At 52.3% G+C, this 21,108-nt stretch overlaps 2 protein-coding genes across 3 annotated transcripts in view; both read right to left on the reverse strand.

Annotated features, from left to right (window-relative positions):
- On the reverse strand, nucleotides 1–10,899 carry klc2 (kinesin light chain 2). The gene is made up of 14 exons (XM_086165295.1): nucleotides 10,757–10,899; nucleotides 7,296–7,539; nucleotides 6,831–7,164; nucleotides 5,844–6,060; nucleotides 5,581–5,770; nucleotides 5,334–5,507; nucleotides 5,114–5,213; nucleotides 3,981–4,030; nucleotides 3,823–3,890; nucleotides 3,150–3,258; nucleotides 2,845–2,985; nucleotides 2,130–2,254; nucleotides 1,931–1,988; nucleotides 1–1,306 (listed from the first exon to the last, which is right to left on the reverse strand). Exons 2-14 carry the CDS (start codon nucleotides 7,521–7,523, stop codon nucleotides 1,223–1,225), a joined length of 1,878 nt encoding a protein of 625 aa, XP_086021421.1. The 5' UTR covers nucleotides 7,524–7,539; nucleotides 10,757–10,899; the 3' UTR covers nucleotides 1–1,222.
- A 1,547-nt stretch (nucleotides 10,900–12,446) lies between these two features.
- The window catches only part of actn3b (actinin alpha 3b), a 15,556-nt gene continuing 6,894 nt past the window's right edge, over nucleotides 12,447–21,108 (reverse strand). Inside the window, exons 2-21 of one of the 2 annotated variants that reach the window (XM_086165288.1) lie at nucleotides 20,903–21,017; nucleotides 20,671–20,790; nucleotides 20,074–20,160; nucleotides 19,901–19,988; nucleotides 19,731–19,809; nucleotides 19,349–19,430; nucleotides 18,276–18,361; nucleotides 18,104–18,196; nucleotides 17,771–18,001; nucleotides 17,538–17,685; nucleotides 16,618–16,768; nucleotides 16,430–16,538; nucleotides 16,087–16,227; nucleotides 15,226–15,408; nucleotides 14,911–15,045; nucleotides 14,553–14,732; nucleotides 14,316–14,462; nucleotides 14,112–14,177; nucleotides 13,058–13,216; nucleotides 12,447–12,971 (exon numbers count right to left, since the gene is read on the reverse strand). In XM_086165288.1, coding sequence (XP_086021414.1) covers nucleotides 12,813–12,971; nucleotides 13,058–13,216; nucleotides 14,112–14,177; nucleotides 14,316–14,462; nucleotides 14,553–14,732; nucleotides 14,911–15,045; nucleotides 15,226–15,408; nucleotides 16,087–16,227; nucleotides 16,430–16,538; nucleotides 16,618–16,768; nucleotides 17,538–17,685; nucleotides 17,771–18,001; nucleotides 18,104–18,196; nucleotides 18,276–18,361; nucleotides 19,349–19,430; nucleotides 19,731–19,809; nucleotides 19,901–19,988; nucleotides 20,074–20,160; nucleotides 20,671–20,790; nucleotides 20,903–21,017 — 2,559 coding nt within the window. In that variant the 3' untranslated portion in view covers nucleotides 12,447–12,812. Of the gene's footprint in view, nucleotides 12,972–13,057; nucleotides 13,217–14,111; nucleotides 14,463–14,552; nucleotides 14,733–14,910; nucleotides 15,046–15,225; nucleotides 15,409–16,086; nucleotides 16,228–16,429; nucleotides 16,539–16,617; nucleotides 16,769–17,537; nucleotides 17,686–17,770; nucleotides 18,002–18,103; nucleotides 18,197–18,275; nucleotides 18,362–19,348; nucleotides 19,431–19,730; nucleotides 19,810–19,900; nucleotides 19,989–20,073; nucleotides 20,161–20,670; nucleotides 20,791–20,902; nucleotides 21,018–21,108 lie in introns of both variants that reach the window. The other variant, XM_086165287.1, reaches the window with a different exon arrangement.

The raw sequence follows: 21,108 nt of genomic DNA on the forward strand, positions 1-21,108 counted from the left end.
TGCTTTCAGGGTAGTTTATTGATCGGTATTGATGGACCAGTGATCAGTGATCAGTGAACAGGACAGACAGGGTTCCTTCACGTTCCGCCGGCGGAGCGGGGAGGAGGAACCTTCCAGAAGAAGCACCTGATTGATTATTGATCGCTGATCGGGAGTATTGGTTTTAGATGGAACCCGAGGAGGAGGTTCTCCAGACAGCGTTCCTGCTTACCCCCCCCATTTGTTGCCATGGCAACGGACAAGTTTCTAGCTTTTTTGTTTAATTTCCTCCCCGGGATTCCGATCGCTTCAAACCGATCAGGCGTATCGATCACATCAGTCAATCACGATAAAATACATGATGTTCCCACTTCCTGTTCCAACAGGAAGTCCAGCAGGCCTTCCAGATAACAACACAAGTCACAAAATAAGTTATTAGCGGATAGCGGCTGATTATCTATCGATAACTGATTGATTAGTAGATGCAGATTGATCCTCCTCCAGCGGACGCCCTGTGGAGCTCCACCAAAACAAAATAAATAAAAAGCTCCACGGCCGCCATCTTGGGCCAGAGAAGAAGAGCAGGAAGTTTCATGTCTCGAGAGCCGAAGGTCTGGAGGGTTCCAGGGGACAGAAGCTGGACCTGGACCAGGAGGAGGGGGTCTACAGAGACCATGGCCGGGAGAACCCTGAGCAGGTTCTACAGGACCACGTTCACTTCTGGACTTTGTGCTGACGGGAAAAACATCTGCTCAGCAGGCGGGTTCCACGGGTTCCAGGCGTCGCCTTGACGACCGACCACCAACCAGGAGGTCCAGGCGAACACAACAGATCAGAGTTTGAGGTGGAAATAAATAGTTAAAATTGTGGGTTAGGTGTGTGTGTGTGTGTGTGTGTGTGTGTGTGTGTGTGTGTGTGTGTGTGTAAGATAATCTAATGCTGCTGTGGATTACAGCCCCCCCCCCCAGGCTGCAGGGGGGGGGGCGAGGCGTTCAGGTGCAGACATTCCACGCTCTAGGTAGCGGCATGCTAAGTGTGCGTCTAAGTACTCTGTGTGTGTGTGTGTGTGTGTGTGTGTGGGCGGCGGTCTGTACAGCAGGGTGGCAGCCAATGGGAGGAGCTTCCTGCAGCCAATGGGAGGAGCTTCCTGCTTCCAGCAGACTGAAGTGTTTCTTCGGACCAACATCTTATAAATAGCCCCCCCCCCCTCCCCCCTGGTGCCGTGGCTCCTCCTCCTTCGTCACTAGCCAATCAGGGAGCTGCGTCTGGACAGGTCCACGTTGCTGGCGCTCAGTCCCCTGGAGTCGGAGAGGCCGGGGTTGGCGTCCTGGAGGAGAGGCAGAGGATGCTTGCTGAGCAAAGCAGGTCGCCATTGGCTCCGCCCCAAACCCCTGAGGCTCCGCCCCAATACCGCAGAGGCTCCGCCCCTGTCCCCAAGGATTCCCCCCCTCCGGGATCCAGGCTCCGCCCCCATCTCTGTGTGGCTCCACCCCTGTTCCACTGAGGCTCCGCCCCCCTCCCTCTGTTGCATTACCACTGTGCCCCTATAGCTCCGCCCTGCCCCCTGAGGCTCCGCCCCATCCCTCTGTGCCATCACTCCTGTCCCAGAGGCTCCGCCCCTTTCTCTATGCTCTAGCCCTGTCCCACAGAGGCTCCGCCCTCTGCCCCAAGAGGCTCCGCCCCCATCTCTGTGTGGCTCCGCCCCTGTCCCCCTGAGCCTGCACCCTATCCCTCTGTTGCATTACCCCTGAGGCTCCGCCCCTGTGCCCCAGTAGCTCCGCCCCTGTCCCCTGAGGCTCCGCCTTGTCTTTTCCATCTATCAGCCCACAGCTGTTTCCCTCCAAACTCCTTGATCCTGCAGGACCTTCAGCAGAACCGGCCAATCAGAGATGAGCAGCATGTGCGGCCTCAGCCAATCAGAGGTGGTGTTTTCCCAGGGAGGAGTGTGTACCTGCGTGGTCTCCTCAGCACTCTTGTTGAGGAAGTTGAGGGAACTCGCCCTCTTCATCCTGGGAGGAGGAGAGGCCAGGAGCTGTTAGCGCTGACACACACACACACACACACACACACACACACACACACACACACACACACACACACACACACACACACACACACACACACACGAACGAACACACACACACACACACCCAGGGTTGCGCGCCTCCTGCGGCCCGCTGCCCTGCAGCTTCTTCACCAGCATCTCGCTGCTCCTCCTCAGGGCGTCCCGGATCTTCCCAAAGGAACCACTGCGACGCAGAGACCCGTTTCCATCCTGGGGAGAGAAAACAAGCCCTGAAGGACAGAAGACCAAGGAGAAGACAGGGAGGAGAAGATACAGGTGAGGATGAAAAACCAACAAGGAGAAACCAGTGAGGAACCAAGAAGGAGAAGAAAGAAGAGAAAAGAGGAGAAACCAAGGAGGAAGAAGAGAAACTAGAGAAGATGGAAACCAGTGAAAAGGTGAAACCAAAGAGGAACACAAACCAGAAGGAGGACAAACTAGTGAAGAAACAAAAGAAGAGGGGAAACCAGTGAAGAAGAGAAACCAACGAGAAAGAATTAAAGAAGGGAAACCAGTGAAGAGAAACTAAAGAGGACGGACCAAAGAAGAGGAGAAACCAGTGAAGAGAAGAAGCAGTGAAGAAGCAGTGAAGAAGAGGCAGTGAAGAAGAGGCAGTGAAGAAGAAGCAGTGAAGAAGAAGTAGCAGTGAAGGAAGAAGCAGTGAAGAAGCAGTGAAGAAGAAGCAGTGAAGCAGAGAGCCTCCTGATGATCCGGATGAGGCGGCATGATGCTGACGGATCTTCTCTTCCAGTTCCTGGAGGTGCAGGGGTGGTGAGATGTTCCTCCCCCAGGCCACTCACCCCGTTCCACTCCGCCATGTCGTCGCCCTCGCTGTCGCCCCGTTGCCCCCCCGATCCGTTGACCCCCTCCCTGCTGTGTCGCCGGTCGCCGCCGTCCTTCAGCAGCTCCACCACCTTGCTCTGGTTGATGGCGTCGATACCCTGAGACACAGACAAGGTGAGGAGCTGAGATCCAGAGATGCTCCTCACCAGGAGACCATCTTTCCCGCTCTTCCCCGCGAGGTCGACGCTGGCGGCCGGAATGTTCCGCCGCTGCTAGCGACACAGGGTTGAGCCGGATGCTAATCCGGGCGCTGACGCCGCACCTGTTTGCGCGACTTGCTGGCGCACTCCTCCAGAGTCTCGGCCGCCTCCAGCTTGCCCTGGCGGCGGTAGAGCGCGCCCAGGCTCTTCAGGGTGGTGTTCACCGTCGGGCTGGAGGACAAACACATACTTTTACTTGAAGAAACACTCGACGTGGAGAGCGAGCAGCGGCAGGGCCTAACGAAGCACAGAAGTGGACTAAGTGGTCGCCAGATAACGGAGTATGTCCTGACAACGTATGCTGCGGCAAGATGAACCCGTATCCTTCTACTTGGACTTCAGAGTACTCCGTTAGTCGTAGGGGTTTTCTGTGTGTACTTGTATGCCAGGAGCTGGTAAATGTTTATAAGTACTCAAGATGGCTGGACTGGAGGCAGCAAAAAAATAGGGAAGGACGTCCTGGACCTGAGGGCCGAATGTCCGGGTGGAGAAGGGAACAGGACTGAGGGGCGGAGGTAGAAACTTCTACCCCTGTACCACCAGGAGTCCATGAGAGCTGGTGATGGAGGTGTGTGTTGGTGAGCGGTGTGTGTGCACGGAATCGATTGCGACATCCAAGTGGAAAAGTGCGAGCAGGAGTGGCCCCGGCACTGCTCCCTGAGGGACACCTGAGGGTCTGCTTTGGCATCTCCTTGGACCCCCTGCCCTCCTGGACAAGTGTTCCCCCACGCTCACCTGTCCACCTTGCAGGCCTTGTACCAGCCTCCATACTCTGTGTGCGGACCAGAGTCCTTCCACTTCCCCTGAAAGGGAGAACAACGGAGAACGTCAGGCTCTCATTGGCCAAAAACACCTTGCTCCGCCTCCAAGAAGGTCGTGACCCTGCACCTGACCTTGCTCTCCTCGCGCTCCTCGGCGTGCATCCAGATGGGTTTGTTGTCGTCTGGACGGAGGAAACACAGATGGAGACAGTCGTTAGGCACAACAGCAGCAGGTGATGGACGGATGGCAGGGTTGTCAAGGCAACATCTACTGAGGCCAGGTGGGTGGCAACCACACCTCCGGGCTTCTTCTTCTTCTTCTTTCGGCTTTTCCCTTCAGGTGTCTCCACAGCGAGTCAACCTTCTCCATCTCACCCTATTCTCTGGATCCTCCTCTCTCACACCAACTACCTTCATATCTTCTCTCACTACGTCCATAAACCTTCTCTTTGGTCTTCCTCCGGATCTCTTGCCTGGCAGCTCCAAATCCAGCATCCGTCTACCAATATATTCTCTATCCCTCCTCTGTCCATGACCCAACCATCTCAGTCTGGCTTCTCTGACCTTCTCTCCAAAACATCTAGTATGTGCTGTTCCTCTGATAGACTCATTCCTGATCCTCTCCATCCTGGTCACTCCCAAAGAGAACCTCAACATCTTCATCTCTGCAACCTCTAGTTCTGCCTGCTGTCTTTTGGTCATTGGAACAGTTTCTACCACGCCTCCGGGCTGATTTGGCCGAACCAGCGGCACCATCCAAAGACGCAGCAGAACCGCGGTCAGGAGCCCCCTGGTGTTTCATGGAAGGCTCCTGGATTAACAGTAAGATCCAAGTTATTTTGAGATGTGAATCATAGTTAGAAGAAGCGAGGGCTCTTTGAAGGCCTTTATTTATAGATGAAGATGTGGTCGTCAGGGGAGGCTGAGCCAAGCTCTGCACCGGCGCTGTACTTCCTGCCCAGGCCTTGGCGTGAGCATGTCAGGGTTTGATGGGATTATCCACGCCAGGAGGGAAACACGAACATCTAATCCTCCTGGGATAATCCCGGCAGAGATCGGGACCGGGACCGAGGCGAGTCCAGAGCACGGCGATGAGGTATGAAAGTGCGAGGGGGGCTGCTGGGCTCCTGGTTACAGGGAACAGATAATCCTCAGAGACATTTGAACCCCTCGCTCTGGACCTGCTACCGGGAACCTGGGTGCTTTTTGGACTAGGAAATCTTCAAAATGGCCGGCGAATCACAATCCCGCGGCGACTAACTCACTGTTGACGGAGCCGAACTCCTTCTCGTGGGCCCGGGTCAGGATCTCCTTGTACAGGCACTCGGCATCTTTGAACTTCCCCTGCTTCAGGTAGCAGGTAGCCTAAGAGAGGGGCCACACCGTCACACATTTGTAACACACACACACACACACACACACACACACACACACACACACACACACACACACACACACACACTTCTCTGTGCACGGCGCCCCCACCAGGTTGTTCTTGGTCTTGGCCACGTTGGGGTCGTCGGCCCCCAGCTTGGTCTGGTAGATCTCCAGCGCCCTCAGGTAGTAGTACTCCACCTCCTCGTACTTGCCCTGGTTCTGGCACAGCAGCGCCAGGTTGTTCAGCTGCTTGGCCACGTCAGGGTGGAACTTCCCCAGAACCTGCGGAAAGGTTGGTCTCAGGTCCCGAGATCCAGGACTCGAATCTGGACCTGGTCCTCGGTGAGGTGCTCACCTTCTCTCGGATCTCCAGCGCTCTCTTGCAGAGAGGCTCCGCCTCCTTGTACTTGCCCCTCTTCCCGTAGAGGACGGCCAGGTTGTTGAGGGTGGCGGCGACGGCGGGGTGGTCCTTCCCCAGGGTCTTCTCCCGGATGGCCAGGGCGTCGTTCAGCAGGTGGGCGGCCTCCTTGTACTTGTTCTGGTCCCTGGTTCAGACGGAGATACTTCAGAGTGTGCAACATGGAAGCGGAGCCTGCACCGACCCGTCCCCCTCCTCACCTGTAGACCAGGGCCAGGATGTTCAGCATGGTGGCCACGTCCGGGTGGTCGTGGCCCGAGGTCTTTTCCAGGTCCTCCAGCGCCTGCTTGCAGAGCGGCACCGCCACCTCGTACCTGCCCTGGGAGGCGTACTGGATCACCAGGTTGTGGAGGGTCCGGAGGCGGGCCGGGATCTCGTAGCCCCCCTGCTGGGCCGCTGCCTCTCCGCTGGGCTGGGCTGAGGGGGCGGGTATAGGATGGACCTCAAGGTCACTGATGTTAAACAACATTCAGCTTCTCAGTTCCGTCGCAGCTCCTCAACTGAATCCAATTGTCTCAGATTAGATCCTAACCACATCCAAATAATCCCAATTGTATCCAAACCATACCAAAGTACTCCAGATTATATCCAAATAATCCAGATTATATCCTCACCACATCCTAAATAATCCAAATTATGTCCTGTCCACATCCAAATAATCCATATTGCACCTTTGCCCCATCCAAATAATCCAGATTATATCCTAATAATGTCCCAATCCTCCACATTGTGCTGTATACCTGTTCAAATAATCCAGATTGTATCCTCACCACATCCAAATAATCCAGATTATATCAAAACCATGTCAAAATAATCTAGATTGTATCCTCACCATCTCCAAACAATCCATTATATACCCCTTCCAAATAATCTAGATTATATCCTGTTACTACAGTCATGATCCTATTGCAATCCAAATATCTATTATAGATCACATCTTTACGTGTCCAAATAATCCAGATTGAATCCTAACCAGGTCCACATAATCCCGACAATGTCCTGTTCCTGTTTTAAGAACAACTTTATTTATCCCAAAGGAAATTGTTGGTTTGGAAATTGTTACTAATTGTTCCTAATCCAGATTTTCATCTAGCCATATCAACCCTGTCCATATTCAGATAATCCAGATTGTACACCATTCTACAGCCAGTAATCCAGCCGTTGCAGCAGGCGGAAGGGGTCGGTACCTGCACCCTGCTCGTCCTCGTTGGGGAACAGGTCATCCAGGTTGTCCTTGGACGCATCTCCTCCTGAGCCTCCTCCTCCTCCGCCGCCCTGGTTCTTCTCCTCGGAGGGCGAGGCGTCGTCGTCGAACTTCTTGATCTGGTTCATGAACTCCAGGTGCTTCTTCTCCTCCTCCAGCTGGGCCACGTTCTGTTCGCTGCGCTGCAGCTTCTGCTGGGTTCCCGCCAGCTCGTCCCGAAGCCACTGGTTCTCCTGGCAGAGTCGCCGCACCTGAGCACGCAGCTTCTGCTTCTCCGACTCCACCGCGCTCAGGTGGCTTGACAAGGCAATGATCACCTGGAGAAGCATACCGGCATACCCTAAAGTTCTATGAAGCCAGGAGCGCTGCATGTCAGCAGAATGTGTTTATGGCACTGCAACCAGGCGTGGTCAGATCATGGAGACAGCAGCCCTGGTCTAGGACATACCTGCGCCTCCCCAAGGCCCAGCTCGATGGCCTCCAGGCTCTTGTGCAGCAGGCCGGACTTCTCCTGGGCGGCGGGGGGTTGGGCGCTGTCCAGCAGGGAGTTGAGCAGCTGGGCGTGCTCCCCACGCAGGGCCTCCAGGCCCTGCATGACGGCCTTGGTGTTGAGGACAATGTCGTCCTGGCTGAGTCGCTCCAGGGCTTCTTCACGTGGATACACCATGGTGGACATGTCCTGCTCACACACACTGCAGGGACCAGGCGGAGAGTGTGAGCGGTCTTCAAGAAGGACACGGACTAGACCTTTTTTTCTATTTTGAATACACTCTTTTCTTCTGTAATTTTTTGGGTTTCAATCCCTGGGCTACAGAGGAGAACAGTGACATCATGGAGACCTGAGGTCCTGTCTGTATGACTGGGTTCTTGTTGCCATGGTGATTAAGGGAGATTGACATGTCAGCAACCGGTGACGAGAGTAGACCGCGAGAGTCCATGACCTCGGTACAACACCCAGGGAGCACACAGGAAACCCATCTGACACCAGGGGAACATCCAGGAAACTCTTTTCTGACATTGGGTGACCATACAGGAGACCTCTATCTAAAAGCACGGTGACATCTATGTAACAACCAGGGAACCTCTGTCTGATATCCAGGGAACGTCTATGTAACATCCAGAAAATCCCTTAACATCCAGACACATAAAGGAAACCTCTTACATCAAGGGACCATAGAGGAGACCTCTGTCCAACACCCAGTGCTGGAGTCAGCAACCAGTCTACATAACATCCAGGGAACCTTTGTCTGACATCCAGGGTACATCCAGAAAACACTTGAATCCAGGGAGCATACAGGAAACCTCTGTCTAACATCCAGTGAACATCTGTGTAACAACAAGGGAACCTGTCTTACACTAAGAGAAGATCTCTAGAACATCCAAGAAACCTCTGTCTGACTCCCCGGGAAGAGTCATGGGACACCCATGCAACCTCCGTCTATCATCAAGGGAACATCTATGTCTAATACCCAGAGGACATTCAGGAAACCCCTTTCTGACATCCAGGGCACATCCAGGGAACATCTAGGTAACACCCAGGGAACTTCTATCTAACACCAAGGGGACATCCAGAAAACCTCCAACATCCATGGAACATACAGGAAACCGCTGTCTCAACAGAGGGAACCATCTTACCCCAAGAGAACATTGATGAAACACCCTGGGAAACTCCAACACCAAGGGAACATCTATGTAATACCCAGAGAACATCTGTCTGACACCCAGACAATGTTGATCAAGTGTCCATGTAACAATGTGCAGTTCAGAGCAGGGGAATGGAGGTGGAGGAGAAGAATAAAGTCCTCAGTGAAATGCAAGTGTTATCCAGTAAGTCCCAGACAGCAGGAGGTGCAGCGGGTGGCGGCCTCTCGCGTCGGCCCACATGACGGGATTCAGGCGCTGATTGGAAGGGAAATGTAGGTCACCCTTTCGGAGCGGACCATTCAACCACAGCCAGGGGGAGTGGGGGGGGACTCTGGTGGTGGAGCCCCCGCTAGGGGAAGGAGGGGGAGCATCCACACATACCACAGACTCACTCTCCAACAGGGTTGGAAATGAGTTGGTATGGTCCTGTAGGGTTTACCTTCTCAGAGGGAAGGTTGTAGTCAAACACCTGGAAGGTGTTCAGACCTCAGTGATGTCAGAGGACTTCCCCCATGTGACGGCCACCTGAGAACTAGCATAACGCCTAGGGGGCGGGGCTTCACCTGGACGGGTCACCTGTCAATCAGCCGAGAAGACAATGAACCTGCTGACTGTTTTTGGGCCTTGAGAGGAAGATGGAGAACATGGTGGAGAGAGGTACCAGTTAGCATGCTAGTCCCTGACTCCTTCAGTTTATTTCCAACATTCCTTCATTCTTTGAGAATCCCCTTAAGTATGACAGAAGCCTTGATCCAGATGGTAGAACCCTATTCTGGGTTCTTTGAAATTTAAAGGAGTTCCTTTGTTGGCGGCTAGCATTATGACCCCAGCTCACAGCTAGCACATCCTGTAAAAAAAGAAATTAAAACTACACATCCGACAGTGCAGGACTGACACAGCACGACTTCAGGGGACAGACCATAATGTCTGGTATCTATCGGTTACCATAATGACAATTGCTAACTCACAGATTGGGACTAGCCATGGCTGCTAGCATATCCAGTTAGCTTACATAAAATAAAATATACCCAACTGAAGGTGTGGGAAGTCACACAACATGACTTCCGCGGCAGACCATAGTATCAGGTCAGTTACCATGACGACAAAGGCCAAGAGTTACGGATGAGGCTAGCTAGCGACACAAGCCTGGCTCATGGCTCGCATGTCCGCTTAGCTCATTCAAATAAAAAACTGCATATCTGGAGTTGGGGAACTGACACGACATGACATGGGGACGGGTCGAAGTATGAAGTATGTCCGTTACCATGACGACAGCTGGTAACACTCACAGTTCAGTGCGAGTCGTGGCTATTAGCACATCTGATTAGCTTACATGAAATAAAAACTACTGCAGAAGCACGAGACTGCTTCTGGGGGAAGACCATAATATCAGGTATCTATCGGTTACCATAACGACAGATGCCATGAGTCACAGATAACACGCACGGCTAGCTGGGGCTGCTAGCATCACTAGCCAGGCTCACGGCTTGCATGTCAACTTAGCTTACATGACAGTTAAAACTACATAGCTGAAAGTGCGGAAGTGACATACAACGGGGGCACCCCATAATGTCAGATGTCTTGGTTACTATGACAACAAATGCAAAAATGACAAAAAAAAAAAGGTTGGGGCTAGCTGGGGCTGCGAGCGTCACAACCCCGACTCACAGCTAGCATATCCACTTAGCTCACAAAAGTGCGGAAGTGACACAACACGACTTCCGGGAGCACCCCATAATGTCAGGTGTCTTGGTTACCATGATGACAAATGCAAAAGTAAAAGATAAAACCCAGATGGGAGCTAGCTAGCCGTTAGCCCGTAGCTTTGAGCGTGAACCTGCTCATCGCGCGCAGGTGTGAGAGGTTTCCGGTTCGGGTCCGGAAGTCGCACATAAACGTGACGCAGCTCGATTCTCCTGTTCGGTTCCGGTGAAGGAGGCCGTGCCCCCCCCGCCCCCCCGGGATGGAGGCGCACCTGCAATGCACCATCCTCCCTCCGCCGGCCTCCCGGGCCCGGGACCGTCCGGTACCGGGCGGAGGGCGTCCGGCGGCCTCGGGCCGGGGAGGAGCCGCGTCAAGGTGACCGCGGAGCCGCGACCCGTCCCTCCATCACGGTTGTTTGTAAACACCCGGAGCTTCCGGCCGGTACGGACGAACAAACAAACGAACCGAACAACGCGGAGCCTCGACGTCGGCGGCGGCCGGACCGGTTCTCCGCCGGTTCTCCGCCGGTCCTCCGCCGGTACCCGACCCCCCCATCCTCACCTTCATCCAGACGCGGAGTCGCTCGTCCTCCTCCGAACAAAGCGGCCGCCCGCGGTTGTTGTGATGATGAGCCGCACCGGACACACGCGCGCCTCACCGGGCGGACACAGCGACCACTTCCGGTCGGCGCCTTCAAAATAAAAGCCCGCGTCCGAACCCCGAGGAGAAGGATGAGGATGAATAATATCTGGGTTACGCTTTAGTATTGAAGATAATATTTGTATATTTTGTGAGGAACACATTGAAACCACAGACTTTATATTTTTCTCTTGAGAAAAAGTGCAAAAATGGATTTGAAACAAATTTCCATCATCACCAATTTCTCTATCATGAAATGATATAATATTTGGTTTACTTTTAGGAAACAAAGAGGTGAATTCCGTGTCAATGTTGTTTTGGGTTTGGCAAAGTTCTTCATACACAAAAACAGAATGCAAAAATGTTCCCCCAATTTCTTTAAAGGGGAGTTTGAAGAAAAATAATCCTTAGAAGGTATGGAAAAGTACCAAAACAAAAAAATATAGTTTCATAACTGATATTCCTTTTTGATTCATTGTGCTGAATACATATTGTATTCCCGTTCCTTATTTGTAAAATTCTACATTTGTCACAGGCCTTTACTTGTTTCCTATTGCAGTTCATTGATTTTATACAAAATAAGTGTTCTTATGTTTCCTCATGCCTGTAAATGTCATTGATGTTCGACTGAATTTAGCCATGTTTGTGTATTTATGTGTTTTGTCTGTTTATAATTTATAAGCTCAATAAAGTATAAAAAAATATATATATAAATTCATTTGACTATAACCTCAAAAAAAACATTTCCGGCGCCGACTGGTGGATGACACCGGGAACAGCCGGCCGACCGGACCCGGACTGGTTGCCATGGTGATACCATGGTGATGAAGTAAAATGGAAGTATATGGATCGTGCGGGTGAATGATGACGCGACCCGTGACGTCACATCCGGGAATAGAAACGGTCAAAAAGCCTTTACGTCTGAAATCCACTTGCTTTTAAATTCAAACCAAAAATATAAATGGGGCAGGAAAATATGACCTAAATGACATGATAATAATAACGACAATAATAATACTATAATTTTGATGATGATGGTGATAATAATCATAATTCTTTTTTTTTATTATTCTTGTCATTTCCAACCTTAAAGAAGAATAACATTTTTTAGCATTTACGGTAATATACGTATTTAATAATAATCACAATGATTATATCATCATAATTATGTGAATGATGACAATATCATTCTTGTTATTTTTCTTATTATTATTTCCCACCTTTGAAAGAAGCACTAAATATGCATAAGTCATTTTTCCATAATCATAGTATAAAAAAGGAAAATATCCTCATTATTAAGATGATGATAGTGATAATTATTATGATATTATTTTTATTAAGACAACAATTATAATTATTATCTCAATAAAAATAATTATATATTGTAATTGTATTATAATTAGTGTGTATATTAATAATACGATAGGATTGCTAAACATTTTATATGCACTGCAGTAGGTCCATATTAAAGTTTCTATCATCAGTGTTATCATGATTGATTTTGTCATTATTATTATTGTTTTCGCTTCTCTTTGAAAGAGCCGTGTGTGTGTGTGTGTGTGTGTGTGTGTGTGTGACGGGCGTGCAGACACACCAACACTCCAGCAGCCTCTGTGTTTTAAAACCACGTGTTCTTCTTTAATCAGCCTTCTACAAAACAAAAATAATATTAATACTCAGTCACCTGGGGGTCGGGGGGGCAGAAGAGGGGGGGCTTTGCTCAAAACAACATTCCTCAACCTCCTTGGTCGGACCTCCCCGTTACCATGGTTACCTTCAGCATCACCTGCGCTCTCGGCCGAAATGAGACACAAAAACATTTTGAGCGAAGCCCCCCCGCTCCCGCCCGCCCCGAGGGGGGGGGGTGAGAGGTCAAGGGTCAGGGGGCGGGGCATGTAGAAGGACCGCGATGGAAGGAGGGGCGGTAGGGCTGGACTGGGGGGGCCGGGGGGGCGGGACGGGGGCGCAGAGGGCGGCTCTACAGGTCGCTCTCCCCGTACAGGGCGCTGGAGAAGGAGATGTAGTCCAGGGCCCCGGGGGGGCTCTCGGGCCCCACGTAGCGCGTCATGCGGGTGATGCAGTACTCGGCCTGCTCGGGCGGCAGCTCCCGGCGCAGCTCCTCCACCGTGATGTAGCTCTGAGGGGGCGGGGACAGCAGAGGGGGCGGGGCTTAGAGGCGGAGCGGGGGCGCCGGGGACCGGACCCCGAAGGGACGTTCCTCACCTTGTCCGAGGCCAGGATCTTGAAGGAGGCCATGACCTGCTCGGCCGTGTCCGTCTCGGCCGTCTCCCGGGTCATGAAGTCGATGAAGGCCTGGAAGGTCACCACGCTGGTGTTGTTGGGGTCCACCAGGGTCATGATGCGGGCAAACTCCACCTCACCCTGGGGGGGGGGAGGGGTTATAACACACACACACACACACACACACACACACAGGCATACATAGATACACACATATTCAATCTTTGTACTTCAATCATACTTCAATCTTTGTAGTTACTGCGAACAGTAAAGGCAATTCATATTTCATTATTTTTCTTATTCTTTCTCCTTCCTACTAACATCCATTACTGTATGTTTGTTTTTTTACTTGAAACTCTGCCACAACAATTTCCTTCGGGATTAATAAAGTTGTTCTCATCTCATCATATACCATACACACTGGGACACACACACACACACACACACACACATACACACACACACGCATACATAGATACACACATTTACCATACACACTGGGACACACACACACACACACACACACACATACACACACACACGCATACATAGATACACACATTTACCATACACACTGGGACACACACACACACACACACACATATATAGATACACACAAATACCCTACACACTGGGACACACACGCACACACACACACACACACACATACAATACACACTGGGACACACACACACACACACCAACAGACACATACGCACACATACATTTGTACACACACACATACTACACACACATTGACATACACACACACACACACATATACACACACACGCACACATACATATGTACACAAACACATACCATACACACATTGACATACACACACACACGTACGCACACATACATACACATGCACACACACACACACACAAATACATACATACACACACATATACACACACATACATACACAGACACGCATACATAGATACACACACACATACCATACACACTGACACACACACATACCATACACACACACACACACACAAGCAGCCTTGTTGCTTGCACTGACCAGGTCGTAGCCCATGGAGATCAGACAGGCCCTGAAGTCGTCTGGGTCCATCATGCCGTTCCTCTTCTGTGGAGGAGAACATGGAGGGAGAAGGTTGAGAAGGTTGAGAAGGTTGAGAAGGTAGAAGGAGAAGATGGAGGGAGGATGTGATGGGAAAACGTGGAGAAGATGGAAGGAGAACGTGAAGGACAAGGTGAAGCTCACCCTGTCGAAGTGGTTGAAGGAGGCGCGGAACTCGTTGAGCTGCTCCTGGCTGATGCCCTTGGCGTCGCGGGTCAGGATCTGGTTCTCCACCTCGTTGATGGTTCTGGCGATGGTGGTGAGAAGCTGCTCCCAGCCCACACGGATGTGCTGCAGACGAGGAGGAGGGGGTCACCTCGCGCCTGGTATCTCCAGGTGGTCGTGAAGAACGGGACCGTCCCGTCCCGGTCCCGAGCCTACCTCCATGGTGTAGTTGGTGTGCTTGTTGTCAAAGATGAGGGACTCCTGGCTCAGCTGGTGGTCGCCCTCCAGCTTGTCGATGTTGGACTTGTAGTTGATGATGTTCTGCTCGTACTGCTTCAGGCTGTTCATCTGTTCCTCCAGGGAGCCGGAGATGTCCACCGACACGTGGCTGATCTCCTGCGGGAGCAAAGCCGCCGCGTCAACGGAAACGGAACCCGGGGAATGAAGCTTGACGAGGAGCCGTCGACCCCTGGACCCGTATGCTCGGATACAGGAGGGTCCACCTCCGTGGGAGGTCCCGAGTGGAGGTACCGTGGAACTGAGATGAACGGAAGCCCCGCCCCCGACGCCGTACCTCCATCTTGGTTTGGATCCAGGGTCCGATGATGTTGGCCTGGGCGGCGAACTGGCGCCTCAGCCTCTCGTTGGCCTGCTGCCGGGCCACCTCCTCCTGGAGCATTTGGTCTCTGAGGGGCACCAGGTGCTTGACCTGCAGAGGCAGGGAGGAGTCACTGGGGGGGCTTCCAGGTCCAGAACCGCCACCAGGACTTCCAAAATTAAGATGAAGACTCAGAACGTGAGGAACGAGTGGTCCACGAGTCGGAAGCTACAGGGACATCAGGAAATACAGAACCCTTCACACGGGAGGTGGCCTCGCGAGGTTCCTCACCGCATCCCACTTGGTGCTGATGTCGGTGGGGCTGAGGTTGGTGTAGGGGTTGATGCCCGTCAGCTTGATGCCGTAGGTCTGGGCGATCTTCAGGATCTCGTTGTGGATCCCCAGCGTGGCCATGCGCTCCTTGTCGGCCTCCGGCAGCGTGGCCTTGAACTGGTCGTGGGCCGTGATCAGGCTCTGAGGAAGAGAAAGTCACTGGGAGAGGGTTCTGACAGTAGCACTTTACAACCTTAGGAGAACATCAGTAGAACCTCCAGACAACATCGGTGTAACATCAGGAGGACATCAGTAGAACCTCTAGACAACCTCAGCGTAACAACAGGACAGTATCAAAAGAACCTCAGAGAAACATCAGAGTCACAACAGGAGAACATCAGTTGAACCATAGCACAACCTCAGTAGAACATCAGGAGAACAGTATAACAACAGGACAATATCAGTAGAACCTCAGAACAATGTCCTTGGAGCATCAGGAGCAGGTCAGTAGAACCTCAGGACACTATCATTTGTCACATCAAGACAGCATCAATGGAACGTCAGGGAAACATCAGTGTAACATGAGGAGAACATCAGTAGATCCTCAGCACAACTTCAGTGGAACCTCAGGACTACCTCGGCTGAACTTCAGGAGGTGGTCAGTGTAACATCAGAACAATGTCAGTAGGACCTCAGGAGACCATCACTGCGTCAGCAGATCACGGTACTGATAGAACATCACTGACAGAACTGGGTTGATGTTCCCTCCACCTCTGGACTGCGAGCACCTTCAACCAAACTCCAGGTCATCAACCTGGAAACATCAGACCAGCGCCTGCTTCTAGAAGGTGGAACCTTCTCCTCCTCTTTGGAACCCACCTGGATCTCCTCGATGCTGTGGACGATGAACATGTCCTGCAGGTCCTCCATGGCTCCGTCCATCCAGTTGTTGAAGGGCGCTGCCCTCTTGGCAAACTCCAGGTACAGCTGGTCAATGGTCTCCCACAGCTTCTCCACACGCTGCGCTCACACACACACACACACACACACACACACATTGGAAAAAGCGGGTGTGTGTTTCTAGAAATGTTCAACCAACCGATGGGCGGTTCAGGTCATGGATCGCCTGCCGGCAGGTGACTCAAACTGTGTAACGTTCTGAAGGTCCTGCAGGAGGTCACAGCTGTGTGTGGAGTTCCTGGGGTTCTAGCTGAGGAGGTACCTCCAGGGCGTCCCTCCTCTTCTGGGTCAGCGTGCCCAGGTTGTCCCACTGGTCGCAGATTCCCTGGCAGCGGGTGTTGACGGTGGCGGCGTCGTGGTAATCCAGCTCGCTGGAGAAGGACGGGACAGGATGTTACAGCGCCCCCCTGTGGTCGGAGGGGGAAGTGCGCCCTCTACCGCCCTGCTCACTTCAGCTCCTGAGCGATGGCGGCGATCTGCTCCACGCGGTCCTGGTGGGCGGCCAGGTCGCTCTCGAAGGCCTCGTGCTTCCTCATCAGGGCGCGGATCTCCATCAGGGACGCCGTCTCATAGTCCTTCTGGGACAGCAGGTCCTCCTTACCTGGAACATCTCAGCCGTGAGCTCACCACCTCTGGTCTGACCTGGAGTAATCTGGTCTAGTACGGTATGACCTGGTCTAATCTGGAATAACCTGGTCTAGTATGGGAAGACCTGGTGTAATCTGGATTAATCTGGTCTAGTCTTGTCTAACCTGGTGTAATCTGGATTAATCTGGTCTAGTATGGGAAGACCTGGTTTAATCTCCAATAATCTGGTCTAGTACAGTATAACCTGGTCTGACCTGGAATAATCTGGTCAAGTACGGTATGACCTGGTCTAATCTGGAATAATATGGTCTAGTATGGGAAGACCTGGTCTAATCTGGATTAATCTGGTCTAGTACGGTATGACCTGGTCTAATCTGGAATAATCTGGTCTAGTATGGGAAGACCTGGTCTAATCTGTTTTCGTATGGTCTAGTACGGTCTGACCTGGTTTAATCTGGACTACTCTGGTCTGGTATGGTCGGATTTGGTTTTATCCGGTCAAACGGGATCTGGTCTAATCTGGTCCATTTCGGGTTTTAAATGGTCCAATCTGAGTGACCTGGTCTAATCCGGTCAATATGTCATCTAACCCGGTCTAATCTGGTCCAATTCGGCTTTAAAATGGTCCAATCTGAGGGCTCCAGTCAAAACCAGTCATCTAATCTGGACTAATTTCAATGATCTGGTGTGATCCGGTCTAATCCAATAGGTCCTGGTCTAATTGATTCTAATCTGGTGTAATCTGGTCTGATGCATGGTTGGCTGTTCCTTCAGATGGTCACCTCCGGTCCAGGACTCGTGCATGGCACACTTCTGCTTGAACTTCTCTGCCAGGTGGTCGACCCGCTCCAGGCGGCGGATCTCCGTCAGCAGCCACTCCTCGTAGCCCTTCTCCACCCCTTCCAGACCCTTCCAGGCGTTAGCGATGTCCTGAGGAGATCATCAGACCGGGTTAGTCTTCCGCTGGAGATGACCGCGGTCATCGGCCAACTCGGGACCCGGTAACGGCACTGACCGACACCATCTTGCCCTCGGAGGGCATGAAGGCGGGCCTGTTGCTGAGCCGGAGTTTGGTCTGCAGGGTGTTGAAGTTGATCTCCAGTTGACATTTCTCCTGGACGCGCGGCGGTTTGTGGACGCGGCGGTAATCCCTGAAGTCCTCCAGCTTCTGCTGCATGGCCCTCATAGTCTGCTCGGCAGCGCGGTTCTCCAGCCAGGGGATGGTCCGCCGGATCCACTCCAGCAGCTATGGGGAGGTGGGGTGAGGGATGGAGCCACTCCCTTAATAGTCTACTTCCGGCAGATTTTTAAGAAAGTTTGAGTATTCATTATTTTGTAAGTTCCTCACCTCGCTGGCCAGCTTCTCGTACTCCTCCATCAGCTTCTCGTTCTCCTGGTTGACGGCCAGGACCTTGCAGATGCGGTTGGCGGCCGTCTCGGCCTGCAGGACACGCAGACATCCAGGGCCCGTCAGGGACCGCCGATGGTCCCGGACTCGCCCAAATAAGAGCACATCTCACCTGCTCTGCGCCGGCGAAGGCGTGGTAGAAGCAGGACACGTAGGTCATGATGGCCTTCTCGTCCGGTTTGGGGGTGTTGACGATATCTGCGGGCGCAGAGGATGCGTTACTCCACGCCTGCACACCGGCCAGGGCAACCTTACACTTCTGGGAGAACAGTCCAGTGAAAGTACACACCGTGCAGGATTTAGGAACAAATACTAGCTTTTCCTTCTCTGAGTTAAAAAAATACAGAAAATTAAAATGTCAAAAGTCAATGAATGTAACTCAGCCTCAGGATACATCAGCTCAGGTGAAGAACCTGACTTCACAAAGTAGGACGGATAAGGAAAGGAAAGGTGAGGTAAGGTAAGGTAAGGTAAGGTAAGGACAGTTAAGGTAAGGTAAGGACAGGTAAGTTAGGGTGAGACAAGGCTAAGTAGGATACGTTAAGGTGAGGTAGGGTAGGATAAGGAGAACAAAGGTAAATAAAGAAAGGTAAGGTAAGATAAGATGAATTAAGGTAAATTAAGCTGAGGTAAGGTTAGCTAAGGTGACTTAGGGTAACCTAAAACGAGTTAAGGAAAGGAAAGGAAAGGAAAGGAAAGGAAAGGAAAGGAAAGGAAAGGAAAGGAAAGGAAAGGACAGGTGAGTTTAGGTACATTAGGATGATTTATGGTGAAATAAGTTAAGATGAGTAAAGTTTGGATTAGTTAAGGTAAGTTAAGATGGGTCACAGTATGGTAGATATAAAGTATGTTAAGGTAGGTTAAGATGAGTTAAGCCAAGCTAAGGTGAGGGTCTGGAAGAACAGGGTCAGGGTTAAGGTGAACTGGGTGGAGTTAAGGCATATGGCGTAAAGGGTAAGGGCTAAGGGCAAGGCTTAAGGGTTAAGGTAGAGAGCTAGGGTTAGGGTTTAGGACTAGGGCTAAGGGCTAAAGGCTAAGGGCTAAGGGCTAAGGGCTAGGGTTAGGGTTAAGGTTAAGAGCTAGGGTTAGGGCAAGGGTTAAGGTCTGGGGTTAGGGTAAGGGTTAGGGGTTAGGGTGAAGGTGAGTCCAGTGCAGTTCAGGTAAGGTTCTGGTCCAGGGACTCACCCTCGGCGTCCAGCATCTTGGGGATGTCCAGGAACTTCTCTGCCACCTCGAAGGCCGTGTTCAGGTTTCCGATGGGGTCGTCCTGCAAGGGGGGGGATAATCTCTCATTGGCCGGACTGGAACCCACCCCGACCAATGAGGAGCGACTTCCTGTCTGATGAAGCTCCGCCCCTTTCCACTAAACTCATCCCTCATGGATGTCCTTAGCCTCCTGAAGTGGAGGGGCAGGCCTTCACAGGGTCACCTGCCAATCATCCAACCTACGGACCACTTCGAGTCCTCAATGAACCCAGAGGACCGGTTTGGACCGTCCATGGGAGGAACCTGGAGAACCTGAGCTGGAGAAGCAGGCGGAGGGGAGGAAGAGGAGGGCGGCGCTCACCTTCCTCAGTTTGGAGTAGTCGATGAGGTCGGGTCTGTGTCGGTGGATGAGGGCGCACAGGGCCAGCCCGTCCTTCCAGCTGGAAGGAGATAACACCACACAAGGTGAGGACCAGGAGGACCAGCAGGACCAGGAGAAGGACCAGGAGGAGGCGGTTCCACAGAACCCACCTGATGTGGAAGTTCTGGACGTTGACGTTCCTGTAGGGGGCGGTCTTCCTCTGGCACCACAGCAGCAGGCCCTCCTTGGCGGAGGTCTCTGGGAGGACGAAGAGGAAGATGTCAGCTCCACCGTGAAGGACACACATACACACACACACACACACACACACACACACACACACCTTCCACTGAGATGTCCTGGATGGCAAAGCGCAGGATGATGGTCCAGATCATTCCCAGGGTCATCTTCACGTTCCCGTCAACAATTTCTGGAAGCAGCAGGAAAGAGAGGGGAAGGGTCACAAAGGTCAGGGGTCACGGGGCTGGGAGGGGTGACATGATTGGGGGTCAGGGGTTATCAGGGTTGGGGGTTCAGGGGGAAACAAGGAGTCTGGGGTCACGGGTTAAGGGGTCAAGGATTTGGGGGTGTCCTAGTTGGGGGTCATTTGGAAACAAGGGCCAAGGGGGTCAATGGATTGGGGGTCTCATAGTAGGGTTGGGGGGTTCAAAGGTCATATGATTGGGGGTCAGGTGGTCTCAAGGTTGGGGGGTCAGAGGGTGTCAAAGGATTTGGATGGTCTTATTGTTGGGGGTCAGGTGGAAACAGGAGTTGGGGTCTCACGGATGAGGTCAGGGGTCTTCAGGTTCGGGTTCAGGGGGTCAAAGGATTTGGGGGTCTCGTACTTGGGAGGTCAGAAGGTCGTGTCCACTTTCAGCATCGAGCACTAAAAGCCCAGCGGCACGAAGACCCCGGGGGTCCTGGAGGGACCTGGACTCACCCTCGGCACCGATGGACACCAGCTTCACCCCTTTGCTGCAGATGAAGTCCAGGGCCTTGTTGACGTTGGCGATCTTGTGGAAACGCATCTTGCCTTTGTCGGGTTTGGGCAGCCGCTCCCCTGCGGGACGACACACCGCGTCACATGACAGGAAGTGGGCTGTCCTCCCCTCTCATTGGCCCATCATAAGCCCCTCCCCCTGTGTGTGTGTGTGTGTGTGTGTGTCAGCCACCTGATATGACCTCCAGCAGCAGCATGAGTTTGAGGCCATTCCTGAAGTCCTCTTCAATGTTCTCTATCTGTGTCCCCGCCTTCCTCAAGTGGGAGTTACACCAAGCTGTGAAGGTCTGACACACACACACACACACACACACACACACACACACACACACACACACACACACACACACACATCGTCAGTTAACACACTCACAGAAG

The sequence above is a fragment of the Fistularia commersonii genome, chromosome 19 (genome assembly GCF_037954325.1).
Source record: "Fistularia commersonii isolate RoL2024-O1a breed Wild chromosome 19, RoL_Fcom_v1.0, whole genome shotgun sequence".
In the NCBI taxonomy this organism is placed as follows: Eukaryota; Metazoa; Chordata; class Actinopteri; order Syngnathiformes; family Fistulariidae; genus Fistularia; species Fistularia commersonii.

Coding starts and splice junctions, on each gene's coding strand:
- klc2 (XM_086165295.1), bottom strand. CDS start 7,523: ATGTCCACCATGGTGTATCCACGTGAAGAAGCCCTGGAGCGACTCAGC. Junction 5,508..5,580: donor CGCTGGAGATCCGAGAGAAG/GTGAGCACCTCA, acceptor ACCTTTCCGCAG/GTTCTGGGGAAGTTCCACCC. Junction 5,214..5,333: donor CCAAGACCAAGAACAACCTG/GTGGGGGCGCCG, acceptor CCCCTCTCTTAG/GCTACCTGCTACCTGAAGCA.